This window comes from Anabrus simplex, chromosome 5 (assembly GCF_040414725.1).
Source record: "Anabrus simplex isolate iqAnaSimp1 chromosome 5, ASM4041472v1, whole genome shotgun sequence".
Classification (NCBI taxonomy): domain Eukaryota; kingdom Metazoa; phylum Arthropoda; class Insecta; order Orthoptera; family Tettigoniidae; genus Anabrus; species Anabrus simplex.
The window spans coordinates 255,413,540-255,431,941 of record NC_090269.1 but is presented as its reverse complement, the minus strand read 5'-3'; the positions used below and the strand labels follow the sequence as shown (position 1 = coordinate 255,431,941).

The window sequence follows — 18,402 nt, the reverse complement described above, 5'->3', positions numbered from 1 at the left end:
CATCATAATAAATAATAGCTTTAAAATGATACAATTATTTGTACACCATGGCTTTCAGCTATTATGGTAAAAAATTAATTTTTGTAATGTACATAAAATATTCAGATATTTAATTTTGTGACTGACATTGCCAATTACAACTATGTACTGTTTAACAACAATTAATTTTGTTATTCTACTCCACTCTTATTTTGTACTATCTGTCTTACACTTCACTGTCATTAAAACATAAATAAAACAACTAACCTCTACACCTTCAGCTGCTCTATGTGCAGTTTGGATTTCTTCCTGATCCAGGAGAACTTTCTGGACTTCAAAATCAAATGACAACTGATCAATCGGCAGATCATATTTACGAGCATGCGTCTGTAAAGTGCCTGTCAAAAATCCTTGAGGAAAGAAGAATCCTGACAGCCAGAATGATACAGGAGGGCCACACTTCAACCAGACCTGGAAAATAAAATAAATATTTATTCGTACAAGATTTCATGGTCAATGACAACATATACAGAAATATTTAGTATTATTGATGGTTTGTATGGCATGATTACAAACATTTTTAGCTTTCCTGAGTACACAAGAATAAGGATACTATACAAATGTTGAAATACTCTATTCCTATGTCTATTAACCCTTGAAGGGTCAAGTTGGAACATTTTGTCCCCCAGCCACATTTTGCTAAGATATTTAACAACAGAATGATTTCTGTGCATGAGTATTTTCAGTAGCTGACTTTAAATCATTGTGGAATGCAGTAATAATGTACTCAGTTCATACAAAGTAGTATATTATATTCTGATCAGGATTTTTCTTATGGGGTCCAAAATGTACCCCAATTACACTCTATGAAATTCTTTTTCATGAACTATTTTTTGGTACTCTATGGTAATATTGTTGCAGGGAAGTTGGCAGTACTGATTCATTGTCTTGAATTCACTGCATTGAACTTGTAACTGTTAGTATTGTTGATGACAATGGACCATATAACACTTACTGATGAAGAAATAGAAGCACATCTTTGTCAATACGATGAATCTTCTTCAGAAGAAGATTGTATTGAAGAAGTAGATGAAGAAAGTGACACCTACAGTGTAACAGATAATAATTCTAGTGATAACAGTGATAGTGAGGATACATTCCTTCCTCATGGTCGATTTACATGGTCAAAGAAAGCACCCTGTGCTTCAAGACAGCCTGCTGCTAATATTCTGAACTCTCCACCTGGTCTAACCAGAAAACTGCAGAATATTGAGTCGATACAAGACTGCTTCTTTCTACAAATAACAGACAATATAGTAGATGAAGTAGTTTTGCATACTAACGAAGAATGTGAAATGTTAGTCGATGAATGGAACAAAAATCAACCTTGTGAGAAGAGAAACTTTGTCAAAGATATTGCTGAAATGAAAACTTTCTTCAGAATACTGCTTGTCGCAGGAGATTTTATGCACAATCGTGAAGATGTAGATGAAATGTGGACAACAGACGAAACGGTTAGGCGGGATTGATTGATTGATTGATTTATTTATTTATTTATTTATTTATTTATTTATTCATTCATTCATTCATTCATTCATTCATTCATTTATTTATTTATTTATTTATTTATTTATTTATTTATTTGTGTCTTTATTAAGTGGCGAAGTTAGGGCTCTTGGCCCTCTCTTACACTTAACCACATACACCGCAACAGTGTCAAAGGCTAAGTTCAAGCTTTTACTCATCCTCATTCGCTTTGATGATAAATCTACAAAATAAGAAAGGAGGTGAGAAAGCAAACTAGCAGCTCTACAGGATGTGTGTAATAAATTTGCTAGAAACTGTGTGGAGTGTTTTGAGCCTGGTGCCTATGTCACAGTTGATGAACAATTGGTGTCATTTCAAGGTAGATGCCCTTTCAGAGTTTATATCAAATCAAAACCTGAAAGATACAGAATAAAAGTGTGGTTGTTAGCTGATGTGAAGTATCATTACACTGTGAACATTCGCGAGTATCTGAGGAAAGTTGGTTCACAACCTGACAAAGGGCAAGGAAAATGAGTTGTTCTTAATTTGGCTCATCACATGTATGGATCTGGGCATGGAATAACAGTAGATAATTTCTTCACAGACTTTGATCTGGCACAGGAGCTTCTTCAGAATAAGCTGACTTTAACAGGGACGATGAGAAAGAACAAGAAAGACGTACACATGGAGCTGGTTAGTAACAAAAAGCCAGAGAAATCTTTTCTGTTTGCATTCACTGACACTATGTACCTAAACCAAAGAAATGTGTGATTCTCCTGTCAACACAACACCATGATGCCACAATACTAGAGCACCATGAGAAAAGAATTTCTGAAATGAATGCTCACTATACGAAAACAAAGGGTGGAGTAGACGCCATTGACCAGATGGTACTGAGCCATATCCTGCCGGCCCATAAGAGATACTCGGATTATTATTCGACATAATATATAAATTTTATTGATATAAATTGCAGTCATATACGGTAAAGTAAAGAATCGCAAGATAACTGAGACCAGAAGTGGATGGAGACATCAAGTCGCTGGATATTACCCAATACTTTCTCGGGACCGTGAGAAAGGCTTAGCGTCACCAAGCGTTGGCACAGCTCGGCACGTGTACGATGCTGACCAAGTGAAATATTCAGCCAATGAGAACGTGAGGATATGGCAAACATGGAGTCTACATAGCGCAAAGTCATAATCCCAGGTTGACCAACGTGTACAGTTGCTTGAGATAAATGCTGTTATTTGACGGATTTCCACAGGTCTATAAGTGAAATATGATCAGGAGTACGATATAAAAATTTATAGGAAGAGATTTGATATTATTTGAACTGTATTTTATTGATATGTAATAATTACTATTGTGTCATTATGAATGGCAAGCATTCTGATTGGTGGTTTGTCTAGACATGCGGGAATCCCATAGCTACAACAGCGTTACCCACGCTTCCTTAGCACCCCAAGCTCTGGAGAGCGTCACTCTGATCGCGGATACTGACGTGAGGTGGATGTTGTTTGATGTGCTCCGAGAATTGTACTTAAAAGTTGCCACGTGAATACAGCAGTACCAGTATATGGTCTTTAAGACCAATAAACAGTGTTTCAGTCGTGCAGTTGAATAAAGTAACTGATGCAGAGTCAAATAGCAGATCATTATATCGCAAAGTTCAATATAAATGAATAGACGGTGACATTTAGCCGCAGTTTGGAAAGTGCAGGAGAGACGTTCCGTTGTCTCATATTTTCGTGCCGATCGCGTTCGCGAGGAACTCTCGATACGTACCGCGTGCCGCTCTCAATAACTGTGTACATAAACCCTCATGTGTTAAATTTACAGTGTATTTATATGTCAGTGTGTTGGTTGAGTTTATAGCCAAGAAAGGGTTGTTCGACACGTGCAGAATTGAGCGGTGAAGAGAGATTCATCCAAAGCTTTCTGGGTTGCAGTGTTCAATAACTTTCAGCAAGAAGATGGCTTCGCCTATGGAAGAAGGAAGTGTATTTCTATGTGTTGAAGCTGTGTCAACATGGAGCAGACACCCAACGAGGCGGGAATGTGAGCCGCTGCCATGTATCCAGAGAGTCGTCCAAGATAAGGCGCATGTGTTAATTATGGCATGTTATATGGGTTATGTTAAAATACTAGTGCAGTTTAGAATAGGGATTTTATTTAACGTAAAGTAAGCCTGACGGCATGTGTTTATTTCACTTTTGTATTGTTGTATATACGGATAAGAGAGAGCTGCAAGTTCTCTATATTTTCATTTTGATTTATGACTAGCTAGTTGGGATAATGAGGGAATTGTTAGGATTATTTGTTGTGAATTCATGCATGATAATTTAGTTAGTATTATTCAGATTTTTCCTTGTATATTAGTGCTAGGAGGATTAGTTTGACAAGTTCATCCAATTTCAAAGTTAAACACTTGCTACGTTATTTAATTTCGGTCATTTAGAGTGTTAGTAAAGTTAAAATTGCATGACGCATGGTATTTCAGAAGCTGTACGTAAGGAGCTGCATAACAATGTTGAAAGAATAGGATCTTCGAATTTAGGTTGGAATCTGTTTTTGCCCAATGATTTGCACAGGAAACAAACCTGGTCTCATAGTGTAAAAGGCTAATGTGATTTGTAAGAGATATGAGAAGTTATAATGCATGCGGAGTTATAAAATGATTATGCAGGCCGATTGCATGCCTGATTCGTGAAAGAATTATCTGCAGTGGATATGTACCTGCTATTGTCTTCTGAGAGAATATTAATTATCAGAATTGACGGAATTGATTCCAGACCAATGAGTCTGATGTGTGTTAAATTGTCGAAGCATGCTAGGAAGGAATATGATTATACGTGAGTTTCCGTATAGCTGAAGAAAGATGTTATCGTATTGCAAGCTGATATATTGGCCGTGTTTATGTAGATGGCGTGAATGAGATGGTATTTCCATGTTATAATCTTGGCGGACAGAATCCAAGCCTTAGTACAGTGTTTCCTTTCAGCTCACAGCATAGCAGGAAATACGTGACGGATGATCGTGCTGTTGAGTGCGCAAGTGCAGCAGAAGAAGGCAATGTTGCCCATTGCTTTCTACATGAATAATGATGCATATTATACGTTTTTCTCTTAGAGGATGGTGTTTTATTGATGTTTCATGTTTGAATATGTTGCCTTGTTATTTAATGGGGAACAGCCCAAGTGCTGAGTTATATTGATTGTCAATCTAGTTCTCACTAGATCCTTTGTGGTGAACCGCGATTCACATAGATTCTGTGTAGTATGTAAGACTTTTTCTCTTTATCCGATGTAAATAGATGTGATATTTTGCTTATTTTTGTTCATTGTAAATATAGCGTAGGGAAATGCCACTAGTATTTTTCATAATTCATATTATGTCCCATTGCGTCTTAGTTTTTCTTTTAATCGTAACTTTCTTTTATATTGTAATTTTCCTTTAACGTTTAATCTTGCGATGACTCTAATCTAATTAAATTCGTAACCCGTATCAATGTGATAACTTCAAGTGTGACTCCATTCGAATTAAATATGTATCAGTATATGCGTACATATGTTATCACGTGACATGAACAATGGACAATAAGAAGAAGATTATTTCTAAAAGTATTCAAGTATTCATTGTTGTACTTGATACTTCATTTCACAGTTGATTCTTTGATCAATTTACGTTTTTCATGTCCATTCTTTCTTTAATTTGAGATCTTTGTTATGTCATTTTATGATTTGATTTATTTGATTTTCATTAGTATGATTCAGGGATACTTATGAATAAACTCATCCTACCCCATATTATTGTTTCTCATTCGAGTTATACCACCATTTTCCTGTCATTTACTTATATTTAAGTGTAGAACTTCAACTTTTAGCCTGACCCAACAACGACCAACCCACTCTCTGCCCAACCCTGAGTTAGTCGGATGTTCATACAGGAATGGAGGCATCGTCCTAGAGGGTATTTACCCTTGGGTACGGTACAGTACAAAGATACACATGTTGCAGAACAACACGAAGATGGCCACTCTGTCTTTTTATGAATATTCTGGATACAGCAACTCTGAACACATATGTTCACGTTCGCTAAACCTGATATATAATAATTATATATAATTTTGTGTGGCTATTTCTAGCCGAGTGCAGCCCTTGTAAGGCAGACCCTCCGATGAGGGTGGGCGGCATCTGCCATGTGTAGGTAACTGCGTGTTATTGTGGTGGAGGATAGTGTTATGTGTGGTGTGTGAGTTGCAGGAATGTTGGGGACAGCACAAACACCCAGCCCCCGGGCCATTGGAATTAACCAATTAAGGTTAAAATCCCTGACCCGGCCAGGAATCGAACCCGGGACCCTCTGAACCGAAGGCCAGCACGCTGACCATTCAGCCAACGAGTTGGACACTAAACCTGATTGGATGAGTGGAAGAAATGACAGAAGATGATATTTCTTGACTGAGCTCTCTAAACACATTGTAAAGCCACTTATTGAATGACGCATTATTGAAAATCCAAATCTCCATACCCATATTATAAGGGCTGCTGAAACATTTGGGGTAAAACGGTAACAGGAGATGGTGCTAAGTGAGCCAATTGGGAGAAAACATGGGAGATGCACATCTTATCAGAGAACCAAGGATAGGAAGACTGATTTCACTTGCTCAGAGTGCCACAAGTGGGTCTGCAAAGAACATGCAAAGAACAGCTTCAAGTGTGCGAATTGCTGAAAATGAGGGCTGAACTGAAAAGTGGTAAATAACAACATTGTGAAATATAGATGTAGAACAGAAAGTTTGCTTCCAGTATATCAAATGAGAACTGAACAGAAATGTTCAAAAGCTGGTGTTTTCTTGTACTGTGTGTTTATCTCATTTTTTCAATTTTACTTGTTCAGCTTACAATATGTTTTGTTTAACTTCATCAATACATTAAATGTGTCTGTAGAAATTACTTTGTGAGTGTTTATGAAGGGTACTGATTATAACAAAAATGCATGTATAACTAAAACTCATTTCGAGTCATTATGGCACCCTACTTGGCACTAGGCGGGTGTGAAAATGCTTGGCCCTCCAAGGGTTAATAATTCTAACTCGCTGCAAATTTAGTTCAGAACAAACTTAATTTTCCCCAGCTAAGAGTTAATTTCAAGCTTCATTATAATAGATGTATATTCTCTATCAGAATACTTGTCTTTCCTATGGGCTGGAAAACCTCCCCCACCTGCTACTGTGGTTGATGGAGTCACCACACTCCCACAAAGATACGACTTTTATCTGGTGAGTCAGTTTGTACACTAGGGAACAGTGAGTCCCACATCATTCAATGTAATCAGAGATAACCTAGATCTAGAGCCAAATTGGCTCCAACATCTCATGTACAAGTTGAAACATTTCTATTACAATTGGGATGAAACAGTTCATGTACCAGTGCCAGTGCAGTATGCACATAAGCTGACCTTCTTGGTCGGACAGAACCTCCATAAGATACCCAGTCTCAAGCTCGAGGTTAGACTCTACTTCCTGTAATGATCACATTATTTCACTTGGGTCCATTTAGAACAGTAGAATTTAGTACATTTTTAGGATATGTTATTTGTTGGGCAATTTTTTGTACTTTAAGATAATGTGAGCAAAGCAAGTACTCAAAGATTTTTATAATGTTTTGATAACCTGGGACAAGGACTGTGTTTGTAAAATATGCTTCTAGATAAATAATTTTTTTTCTGTACAATTATGATATTTATTCTTTAAACTGTTTTGAGGATTATCAAATAAGAGCTAACAGATGCTTTGACACTTGAGAGACAATGTATTCTGCTGTCCAGCTTTGCAAACTCTCTTTGCTTTGTCAGAATATTCCAATAACAGGTACGTACACTCACTGCCAAAAGTATTACATTAAGAAACAGTTGTCACATTGGAATGTCACTTGTAGCTCAAATGGTCATGCAAGTTATTGATTACAACAACACAGCAACTGATTTCAACAATAAACATCTACCAATAAATCATATGTAAGAAACTATGTTCTTTCTCCATTAATTCTGTAAAGATAGGTTGCAAAATTACCTGCATATTTCTGTCACTATTAAGTCACGTCTGTCCTATCCTGGAATGACTACAGAAGGCATCTGTTCTCTATGTTAGGAGTGCCCTGAAGAATCATCAGCAGCAGCTCTGAAATGCCTTTAGGAGTTGTAACCCTATTGTAATTGGTATGGAAATATCGTGGATTACAGAGGTGTAAGAAGGTGCTGGGGTGAATGGGCGGACAAGGAAATGACCAGAGAATAAGTTAAAGCACTACATTTTGAAATTTTATTTCTTTCTTTCCTTCCTTTCTTTTTTTTTTTTGACTTAAAAATGTGATAAACAGAGATCTGAATAAACAGTAACAACATAATAATTAGCTTGTCAGCTCCAACAACAGTGACTTAAAAAACAGGTACAGAACTCGAGAGAATTATCAACATGATAACATACAGGGAAAGAGCATTATAACTCTGAACAGATACACTATCTTATAAGAGCATGTTTGCTCTACTAGTGAAATAGCCTAGGAGTCTGAGCTCCAAACGTTAATGTAGTCCAGCCTCTCAGACGCATAAGTTTAATACAGTGCACAAGGATACTGTACACTTCACAATCTTCAAAATAGGTTATTTACAGTCACTTAGCCCTGTTTTGGGCTTATCTCTTGCTCAACAGTTATTCACTTTCTTTTACAGGAACATAAAGAGAGGCAATAAGTGCCCATGCTAAATGGTCTAACTGTAAAAACAAAAGGTTGAACATGATTGGCCATGAACAAAAGGGTACACTTGCACTCCTCCCCCCTAAGTGGGCTTATGGCCCTATGACACAAAGGATAAGCCTATTCTATGCTGGGGTGACTAAATGAAAAACATTAAATTCCAAGAGAGTGTTAAAAATTTTAGATGACTAAAAACTTCAGTCACCCTATACCAAGATGAATGGGAATCAACAGAGGGAAATCACTCTTTGTTGCCTTACATTATATGTTTCCCAGCAGGGATTTGAACAGAGTCCTCAGACTTGCCAAAACTCTACATTTAAACCATGAAATTAGAACTTTACATGAATAAAAGAAGTTGGACACTTTCCCCTCAAGCTATCTGCTGGACCTATCATATGTTAAGAAAATTCTGCCATTAGCTTAAGTTGCTGGGCCTTCTGAATGCCAACCTGTGGCCTCTGCCTTCTTAGTACACGCCGCACACAATCAACTGGAGCAATGAAGATGATGATACAACCCTAAAGTGACCCCAACTTTTATAGTATTTCGAGGGAAAGTTTCCAGAACTCTTTACAGATAGGCTGGATGCCTGTACACACCCCCAATTTCATTTGGCTAGAAAAAATATTCACAAAATTTTTGATTGGTTGCTAGATACAAGATACATGGGGGGTAGAAGTATTGACAACCTTGACACAAGAACAAAACAATCTTCAAAAACTAAGGTTAGGTAACAGTGAAAATCAACTTTCCCTTGAGAATTAACTGTCCTTAATCCTGCCAGAGGGGGCACTTAGGCCAATGGTAGAGACATCTAAACCGGGCGAGTTGGCCATGCTCGTAGAGGCGCACAGCTGTGAGCTTGCATCCGGGAGATTATGGGTTCGAATCCCACTGTCAGCAGCCCTGAAGATGGTTTTCTGTGGTTTCCCATTTTCACACCAGACAAATGCTGAGGCTGTACCTTAATTAAGGCCACGGCCGCTTCCTTCCAACTCCTAGGCCTTTCCTATCCCATCGTCATCATAAGACCTATCTGTGTTGGTGCGACGTAAACCCCTAGCAAAAAAAAAAAGAGACATCTAACAGTTGCAACCTTAAGTGTCTTGCATAACATTAGTTCAAGTTCAATTAAATAGATGGCCTTATAGAAGATGCGCAGTTTAACTGGATGGAGAAGGTGTATCACTGGTACAGTAATAATAGTCTATACTTATGATGGTGCCACAAAACCAGCCTCGGAAAGAGAGGAAGATGGAGAAGTACAATAAATGCCCCAACCCAGATGGTGCTGGATACGGGGAAATGATAATAATTCCTTGTCAAAGACTGTACACACTCACAGAGGGGAGCTGATAATCCAACAATCACGATGAACAAGTACATAATGGATACTCAATAAATTTTCCCTAATTATTAAAAAACAAGAAAAATTCTGCTTTCTTTAGACTGTACTGAATGAAACTGTTTAACATTCTTCAAGTCTTGACATATAGTTCAGTTAACTTTTTCCAATACAGGGTTGTATAATCCTGATGTTGCGGGTTCCACAGGAAATATATGCTCTTGTTCTTAATTTACAACATTGGTGACCATCGAGACCCATTTTGTCCTCCTTTGTACTTATCCTACACCAACTGGGAAGCATAAATGAGTATTTTTCCCCTTGTGGTTTAATGTCACACTAACAGATCAAATATTTTCAGCGATGGAAGGATTATGAAGGTGGTGTCCATGGCCTTAATTAAGGTACAGCCTTAGTATTTGTCTGGTGTGAAAATGGGAAACCACAGAAAACCATCTTCAGGATTCAGATCTGCTGATTTGAATCCACCATCTCTCAAATGCAAGCTCACAGCTTCACGGCCCTAACCACATAGCCAACTCGTTTGGTAGAAATGAGCTTGTTTGGGATTGAGAAGAAATGGATTTAGAAGAACTGGGACTGATGAGAGAGCTCATCTATTTGAAGACGGCAATATGGAAATATGTGGAGATTATCCTAGTCCTTCTATGTTTGTCCTCATCTCCTTTTCTAATTCTCTCTTCTGATGCTGACCTGTCAAAGCATTTATTCTATTGTGTGGCCTATTCATGTTTCTATATATGACCTATTTAACATTCATATTCTAACAATAATTAGAAAATAATAGTGGGATTGATAAATAAAAGGATTATCAGACTCCTTACTATAGACATCTATAATCTCCGGCCAGGTATGTAGGTTTACATCTATAACCTTACAATGTTATTCATTTATTTCTATGTTTTGTTCTCCAGCATTGAGAGTAAACTATATATCACAGAATTACAATCATATCATCATTGTTACTGTTGAAATATCTTCACTTCTGCTCATTACACTGGTTTAGGAAATCAAATAATACATAGAAACACCAGCTTCATTACACACATCCTTTTATTACGAGCTGTTGAGTACAACCAAATACTTTAATACACCAATACCGGACAGCTTGCTGTTTTCAGCGAGAAAGTCGATAGTGCTGCTACTTTACATGGATTGGTGTGACCAACTCTTCAATAACATATTGCCATCTGTATGATTCTTGGTTCACTGGTGTGTTCTTTATAATGTATAAGCATTTGTCACTAAATAATCTTGCATTGCGGTTATATTCCAAGAAAAAGTGTTGTGTGGTGAATAAATTACCCAACATAATGGCATGGGAACTAATAAGGGCCACAAGTATTTTTAAAAAAAGTAATGATCTCACGAGATTGCATTCTATGCCTCTTATATTAAGAAATCAGTCAGATACTCTACTCAAATAGTAATGGGACGTAAAAACCAATAACATTAACAAATATGAAACTCTTTTTTTTTTTTCTTGCTAGTGGCTTTATGTTGCACCGGCACAGATAGGTCTTATTGCGACGATGGGATAGGAAAGGCATAGGAGTTGGAAGGAAGCGTGCGTGACCTTAATTAAGGTACAGCCCTAGCATTTTGCCTGGTGAGAAAATGGGAAACCACGGAAAACCATCTTCAGGGCTGCTAACAGTGGGATTCGAATCCACTATCTCCCGGATGCAAGCTCACAGCCGCGTGCCACTAACCGCATGGCCAACTCGCCCGGTAGTATGAAACTATAGTACACTCAGACTTGAGGGTCCACATTATTAAACAGTACCAGAAATTTCACAAACGAAAACTTGTGGGCCTATAGCGTAATGGTTATCGCGGTAGTCTTGAAACTGAGAATTGAAAGCCATGAGTTTCGAATCCGGTCAGCTTTTTTTATGTATTGTAAGATAATAATAATAATAATAATAATAATAATAATAATAATAATATGTTTCTTTATGCCCCACTACCTACTTTTACGGTTTTCTAAGACGCCAAGGTGCTGGAATTTAGTCCTGCAGGAATTATTTTACATGCCAGTAAATCTACCTAAACTAGGCTGATGTATTTGAGCACCTTCAAATACCACCGGACTGAGCCAGGATCGAACCTGCCAAATTTGAATCAGAAGGCCGGCGCCTCAACTGTCTGAGTCACTCAGCCTGACATAAGAAAGTTATTTCAGTGTATTATTGGCATAGGCTTGAGCACCAGTCCAACTAATTTAATACGTATGTATGGTAATTATTCATGCATAAATTACTGAAAGAGACTTCAGGAAATTCTGAACACGTCTTCCTTGTCAGGAACATCGTAGTTCAGTCACATAACCCCAATATATATATAATTTATTTCTGTCTTAAGAGGTAAAACAGAAAATTCAAAGTACAGCAAAAGCGATATAGCAGCGCGAGGTGAGTTCCTCTGTAGAGTTCGGGAAGATCGGCCGTACTGAAGAAGAAGAAGAAGAAGAAGAAGAAGAAGAAGAAGAAAAGGACGTCAAAATAATGGACCAAAACCCCTGTTCCATAATTACAGATTCTCTTTCCCGAAATTTTAATAAATCATGGATGTTGTTAAGTTATCTGCCCCCTCTCGTGCTTTGGCTGAATAGTTAGCGCTTCGTGGCCCTTCTCTTTCTTTTGATGACACCTTCATTCTTCGGAGTGTTGGACCTCTTCCATTTCCCTTCTGATTAGTGTTAATAGAGGATGGTTGGCCAGTTGTACTTCCTCTTAAAACAATAATCACCACCACGGAATGGTCAGCGTACGGCCTTCGGTTCAGAGGGCCCTGGTACGATTCCCAACTGAGTCGGAGATTTTAATTGCGTCTGTTAATTCCTGTAGATGTGGTCTACGGGTTTGTGTTCGTATTCATACGCATCTTCAAGTATATACAACACATCATACGAAAAACAACTACAGAAATATGCAATAGTGAATATATATCCCTCCACATAGGGTTGGTGTTTGGAAAGGCATCTAACTGCAAAACTAGGCTATGTCCATAAAAAGTGCTGTGCCAGGTAACTGGGAAAAGGCTAGAAAGAAGAGAGAGCAGTTGTTAAATATCCCTCCGAAAGGCTGAGTGGATCCTCAGACAAATTCTGCTTTTAATTTTTAAGACATAGCAAAAAGCATGGCTAACACAATGCTCGTTTGGAGGTTTATGAAGGAGGCATTTCATATTTTAAAATTTCATCCTTAATTATTATGACTGTTTATTTATTTTAACAAAAATATTTCCAGCAGTGTAGATGCATTCCTCTCAACTGTAGCATAGACAAGTATGCAGTTCACACCAACACGCTAGATGTCACCACCGTCGCAGTTTGCACTCCTCTCAATGCTGCTGAGATAGAACTGTCCGGTATTGGTGTATTAAAGTATTTGGTACAACTGACTTCATACACACCAAGCATTTCAAACATTCAAAGAACAAAACAAATGAAGATAAATCACTCGACTAAATTTACTGGAGTTAACAACACATACCTTAATATTGTTTTTCTTAAAACTAATACAAGATATATATACATGGCATCTTATTTTTTATTTATATGAGAAAATAACAACATTTTAACAGTTACTCCAAAACTTTGTAACTCCAGCAAACATCAAAGTACCAGTCTTCAGATGTCTATGGAATGTCATGATGAAATAAATATTGATTTATCATGCAAATGACAAAAAACAAAACAAAACACAAAACATGAATATTGCAATGCTCATATCCGTTAATACAACGTCATAAAGCGTTCTTCATATATAGCCATCTTCAAACAGAATGGCTCTTTCTTCATCAATCCCAGTTCTACATCAATTTCCTCTCTGCCCTTGATGTATCAGTATTATCAATATATGTATGAATAGCTTTACTGCCCATAAGCCAGCCCAGTTCTTTGCAGATGGGCTTCTGAAATTGCAAGAAAGATGGTCTAAATTCATGGGGGGATAAACAGAAGATAGAGAGCCTCCATGGCTCAGGCGGCAGCACGCCGGCCTCTCACTGCTGGATACCGAGGTTCAAATCCCGGTCACTCCATGTGGGATTTGTGCTGGACAAAGCGGAGGCAGGCAGGTTCTTCTCCAGGTACTCCAGCAACACTCTCTATTAACATTTCATTTCATCTGTCATTCATTTATCATTGCCCCAGAGGAGTGCGACAGGCTTCGGCAGCCGGCACATTTCTCATCCTCGCTGCTTCATTCATTCCATTCCTGACCCGGTCGAATGACTGGAAACAGGCTGTGTGGATTTTCATTTTTTCATAAACAGTATACTTCAATGAATCAAGAATTTACCCATGAACGGCTTGTGGTGCCATTTGGCATCACATGTCCAAAGCATACAGGAGGTCAGTTAAAATATGAACTAGAACTATTGGCTCTACTAGGCTTCTCTTACAATCTGAGCACTCTAAACACTTACGAGCTCCACCGAATAAACAAAGCTGTCTTCCCACCTTGCTCGTTCGAACATTGTTTACCATTGTTTGGTTACTGTTACGGAGCTGAACTGTGGATGCTCACTTTAGGCACGTTGTTCCTCTAAATGAAATTGTCCAACATATGTTCTTTTTCTTCCTAACATATCAAGTTTTAATTATAAATAGTGCTAGGTTCAAACTAAAATACTATGCCATGAATATCTTACGATAAATATGTCTGGTGCCATACTGCATCACTAGCTGTTTGCCATGGTACTTTTGTCTGTGCTTGGAGTGTGTTGTCACAAGGTTCAATAGAGCTTGGGTTCTTATACTGTTTACCATTATGTACTTTGTTTAGTTTTAAGTACATTAAATGATGAATTTACATTACCTAACCAAGGCCAATGATCGAGAAGGAGATGTAGCCTAATATTCCTTTAATTGTTGTTATTTGCAGTGAGCTAAATCTTTACGAAATGATAGCTATTCTGGAAGAAGACAACTCACTTGACCCTCTAGAATTGGCTATTTAATCAGATGAGGATTCTAGGGAAGAAGATAGGGATGCAAGTCTCAATAACCTCACAGGGCAAGATTTTTTTTTTAACAATTTGCTTTGCATCGCGTCAACACAGATAGGTCTTATGATGGTGATGGGATAGGCAAGGGCTAGGAGTGGAAAGGAAGTGGCCATGACCTTAATGAAGGTACAGCCTCAGAATTTGCCTGGTGTGAAAATGGAAAACCACAGAAAAATATCTTCTTGGCTGCCAAGAGTGTGGTTCGAACCTACTAATCTCCCAAGTGTAAGCTCATAGCTGCGGAGCCCTAACTGCACAGCCACTTGCTCGGTCAGGGAGAGATAGCTGTAAAGTTTACATCACAGCAGCTTCAGAACATCATCATCATCATCATCATCATCAGACTTTTTCCAGCACAAAATTTCAATGATGTCAGAGTAATTCTATCTCAGCAACTACTTGTCCAGTCCAAAGAAAGTTAGCTGTAATCCCATTAAAATGAACAATGAAGCCAGCACAAACTTCTCTGGAGGAGGAACCACTAATGTCAATAAACAAGCAGGGATGGGTTGGCCTTGGGTAACGAGGACGTGCAGCTCCGCAAGAGAGCGCTTCAGGGAGAGCTAACCCTGACAGCCAGAACTGGAAACCCAGACTGCCGGCTCACTGACCACTAAGAGGACAGCATCGCCGCTAGCACCCACCAGTCCCACACAGCCAAGGAGCCCACTGCAGCCACAAGCTACCCTGGTGGCCTCAGAGCATTTGTCAGGTCAGCTTGGTGTCCCGAGTTTGTGGACTCTGGCAACAAGTTGAAATATCAATAACCAGGTCTGCAATTGTGTTTAAACTTCCAGTATTTCACCCGCACCTCTCCCAACCCCTACTCATATCCCCACCAAGAAAAATCCCACAATGCCCCAAAAGTCAAGATCCCTCAACAAGCCCGGTAGATGAAGTAGCCAGGCCCCTGTTCCACCCCCAACCAGGAACTACCAAACCCGAAGTTACAAATCCCTCAACGAAAACTCCACAAAAGAAACCAGGTATCCCCTCGCCTAAACCCCACTTATCAAAATTCCAGCCGAACCCCGTCGCCAGCACTTTCTAGCAAATCCGACAACACATCAAACCTCAACTGTAAAATAGAGGATCACAATTTTGAATATCCATTCACATATATACAGTACAAAATAACTCATTTTTCCCAATTTCACCAAAAGGAAGAGTATTTGTCATTCCTCTTAGCGTCGTAGGACCTGTGCCCCTGAATTGATGAACAATACTCAGTGCCATCACAGATCTTATTCAAACCCACGTAACCTTAATAGAAGAAACACACAACAACATACTAATGATTACTCCTCTTCAAGAATGCCATTTCCCAGACCTCTTAGCACGACTAAAGGCGCTTAAAGATGTCCCCAGACCCATGATTTTCACCCGCTCAGATGCCTACCCTGTCCAAAAACCAGAAGAAGAAGAAGAAGAAGAAGAAGAACCCAAAGTATAAGAAGAAGACCTTGAAGACACAGAAGAAGAAGAAGAAGACGAAGAAGAAACATCGGAGGATGGTCCTACATTTTGTGAATGCGGCACCCAAACTACCCCAACACTGTACCAAATGGACATCAGTACCCAAACCTCACCATTAATCGCAGAACAGGAAATCCAAACAGATCCAATAAACACACAACCTACATCCACAGAACCCAACCAAACCAACTCCTCACAGCTAAATTATTCTCAAACCACTCAACAATCACCACCCATATCACAACCACAAACACCCCCTCATCAGCCTGCCAACCCGCCACCACCCAAAATCGAACCCGTACTAACTGAAACAAACCTCGCCCACAAACATCACTAATATTCATGTGCTTCAATTAAACCATTCAGCAGCAAAATGTCCAAACCAAACCCGTCGCAACAGATGTGGTGATCACCACCATTACACTATCTGCCCAGTCTCTCGAGATCAGGCCAAATGCGCCAACTGCAAAGGCCAACATGTCGCATCATATCCAAGTTGCGCATTCATCAAAAAAGCTCACTGCATAGCAAGAAAGCATCTCCGCCACCTACAACAGCCTCACCAACAAATTCTGTCTCTACTAAACTTCAACCTCAACCCCCCTCCCATGCACCACTTAAACCACACATCACAAACCATCCCCACCATAGAACTTCATAAAAATCTCCTCTCTCTACTAACCAGCACCACATAATCCAAGTACCCCAACCCAAGACCTTCCCACCCAGAAACACTGCATGCCCCACAACCAGCAATGCACCCCATAAATAAGTCCCCTCAACACCTCTCAATGAGCCCAACTGATGGCTAGTACCTTCCCAAGCACATTACCTCTCCTATTCCCAAGTCAAAACCAACAGCAGATGCTGCCACCACCACATTTCAATAACTCCATGCTTGCCACTTCTCTACGTTTCCTGAAATACTGGAAACTAAATACCAAAACAAAACCACAAGTCTACACTCTACGAGCCACATGTCAAGTTGAGATTAAGGACCCAATGAGGTCGGGAACCTCAATCAAATCCACAGCTGCCGCTCTTTGAGCTGCAGCAGTCGCTCCATGAGGCTCAATGAGGCTCAATGAGGATTGTCAAGTCTGGAGCAGAATCTGCCTTAAAGGGAATGATGAAACCAAAACTTAACAGAGATAAAGTTTTACGGCAGGAAGGAGATATGCCCAAAAAACCCAGTACTTTCCAAGAACCAAACTACTCGAGATTCAGAGGTAAAAATGCCATGGAATTATTTGAGGTGTTCATTGATGAAGAAGTTATTCAGTTTCTAGTGGATGAAGCAAACCGTTATGGTCTTTTTATAAATTGCACAAATCGGAATATTAGTAAGGATAGAATTAGGTCATTCATTACTATCCTTATTTTGAGTGTATACGCAGAATTGCCTGGGAAGATTACTACTGGGATAATGGTGATAATATGCAAAATATCCTAGTTTACAACTCCATGAGAAAAGACCATTTCAGAATAATCGTGAGGTTTCTCACTGTGCAGACAGCACCCAGGTAAACCAATATGATAAACTTTGGAAACTCAAAAGTAAATTCAAAGAAAATTATGTAGGTATCATGTGAGGCATTGAATTCTGATGAACTGATGATCAAGTATTTTGGCAAACACAGCTGCAAACAATTTATTCAGGGGAAATCCCATAAGGTTTGGATTAAAAGTTTGGCACCAAAATTCTCCTGAAGGCTATTTGGCAGATTTTGAGGTGTATCAGTGCAAGAGCTGCAATGGAAAACAAGAATACGAAGATCAGTTTAAAATAATTGCAGCTACCTTCCTTGTATTGGTGGATAATCTACCTCAAAACATACAGGCTCTTCCTATGAAGTTCTATTTTGACAATCATTTCACTAGTTAACTCGAGTAAAGCACTTGAAACTTAGAGTTTACTATGGTACTGGTACTGCATGGAACAACAGGCTACCCAAAGACATTCCTTTATCAACCAATGTGTCAATGAAGAAATAAATCAGAGGCACTTATATTTCCACCAAAAGTACTGAGGAAATCAATCAATCAATGATCTGCATTTAGGGCGGTCGCCCGGTGGCAGATTCCCTATCAATTGTTTACCTCATATTTACATTTATTTATAATTGTTTACCTAGCTTTACTCTTAAATATTTTCAACGAACTTGGAAATTTATCGAACATTTCCCTTGATAATTTATTCCAATCCCTTACTCCTCATCCTATAAATGACTATTTGCCCCAGTCTGTCCTCTTGAATTCCAACTTTATCTTCAT

At 38.9% G+C, this 18,402-nt stretch overlaps 1 protein-coding gene across 1 annotated transcript in view; it reads right to left on the bottom strand.

Annotated features, from left to right (window-relative positions):
• Dhc16F (Dynein heavy chain at 16F) overlaps positions 1-18,402 on the bottom strand; it is a 1,052,459-nt gene that overhangs the window by 58,577 nt on the left and 975,480 nt on the right. The window contains exon 64 of the mRNA XM_068227815.1: positions 247-450. Within this exon, the coding sequence (XP_068083916.1) occupies positions 247-450 (204 nt within the window). The remainder of the gene's footprint in view (positions 1-246; positions 451-18,402) is intronic.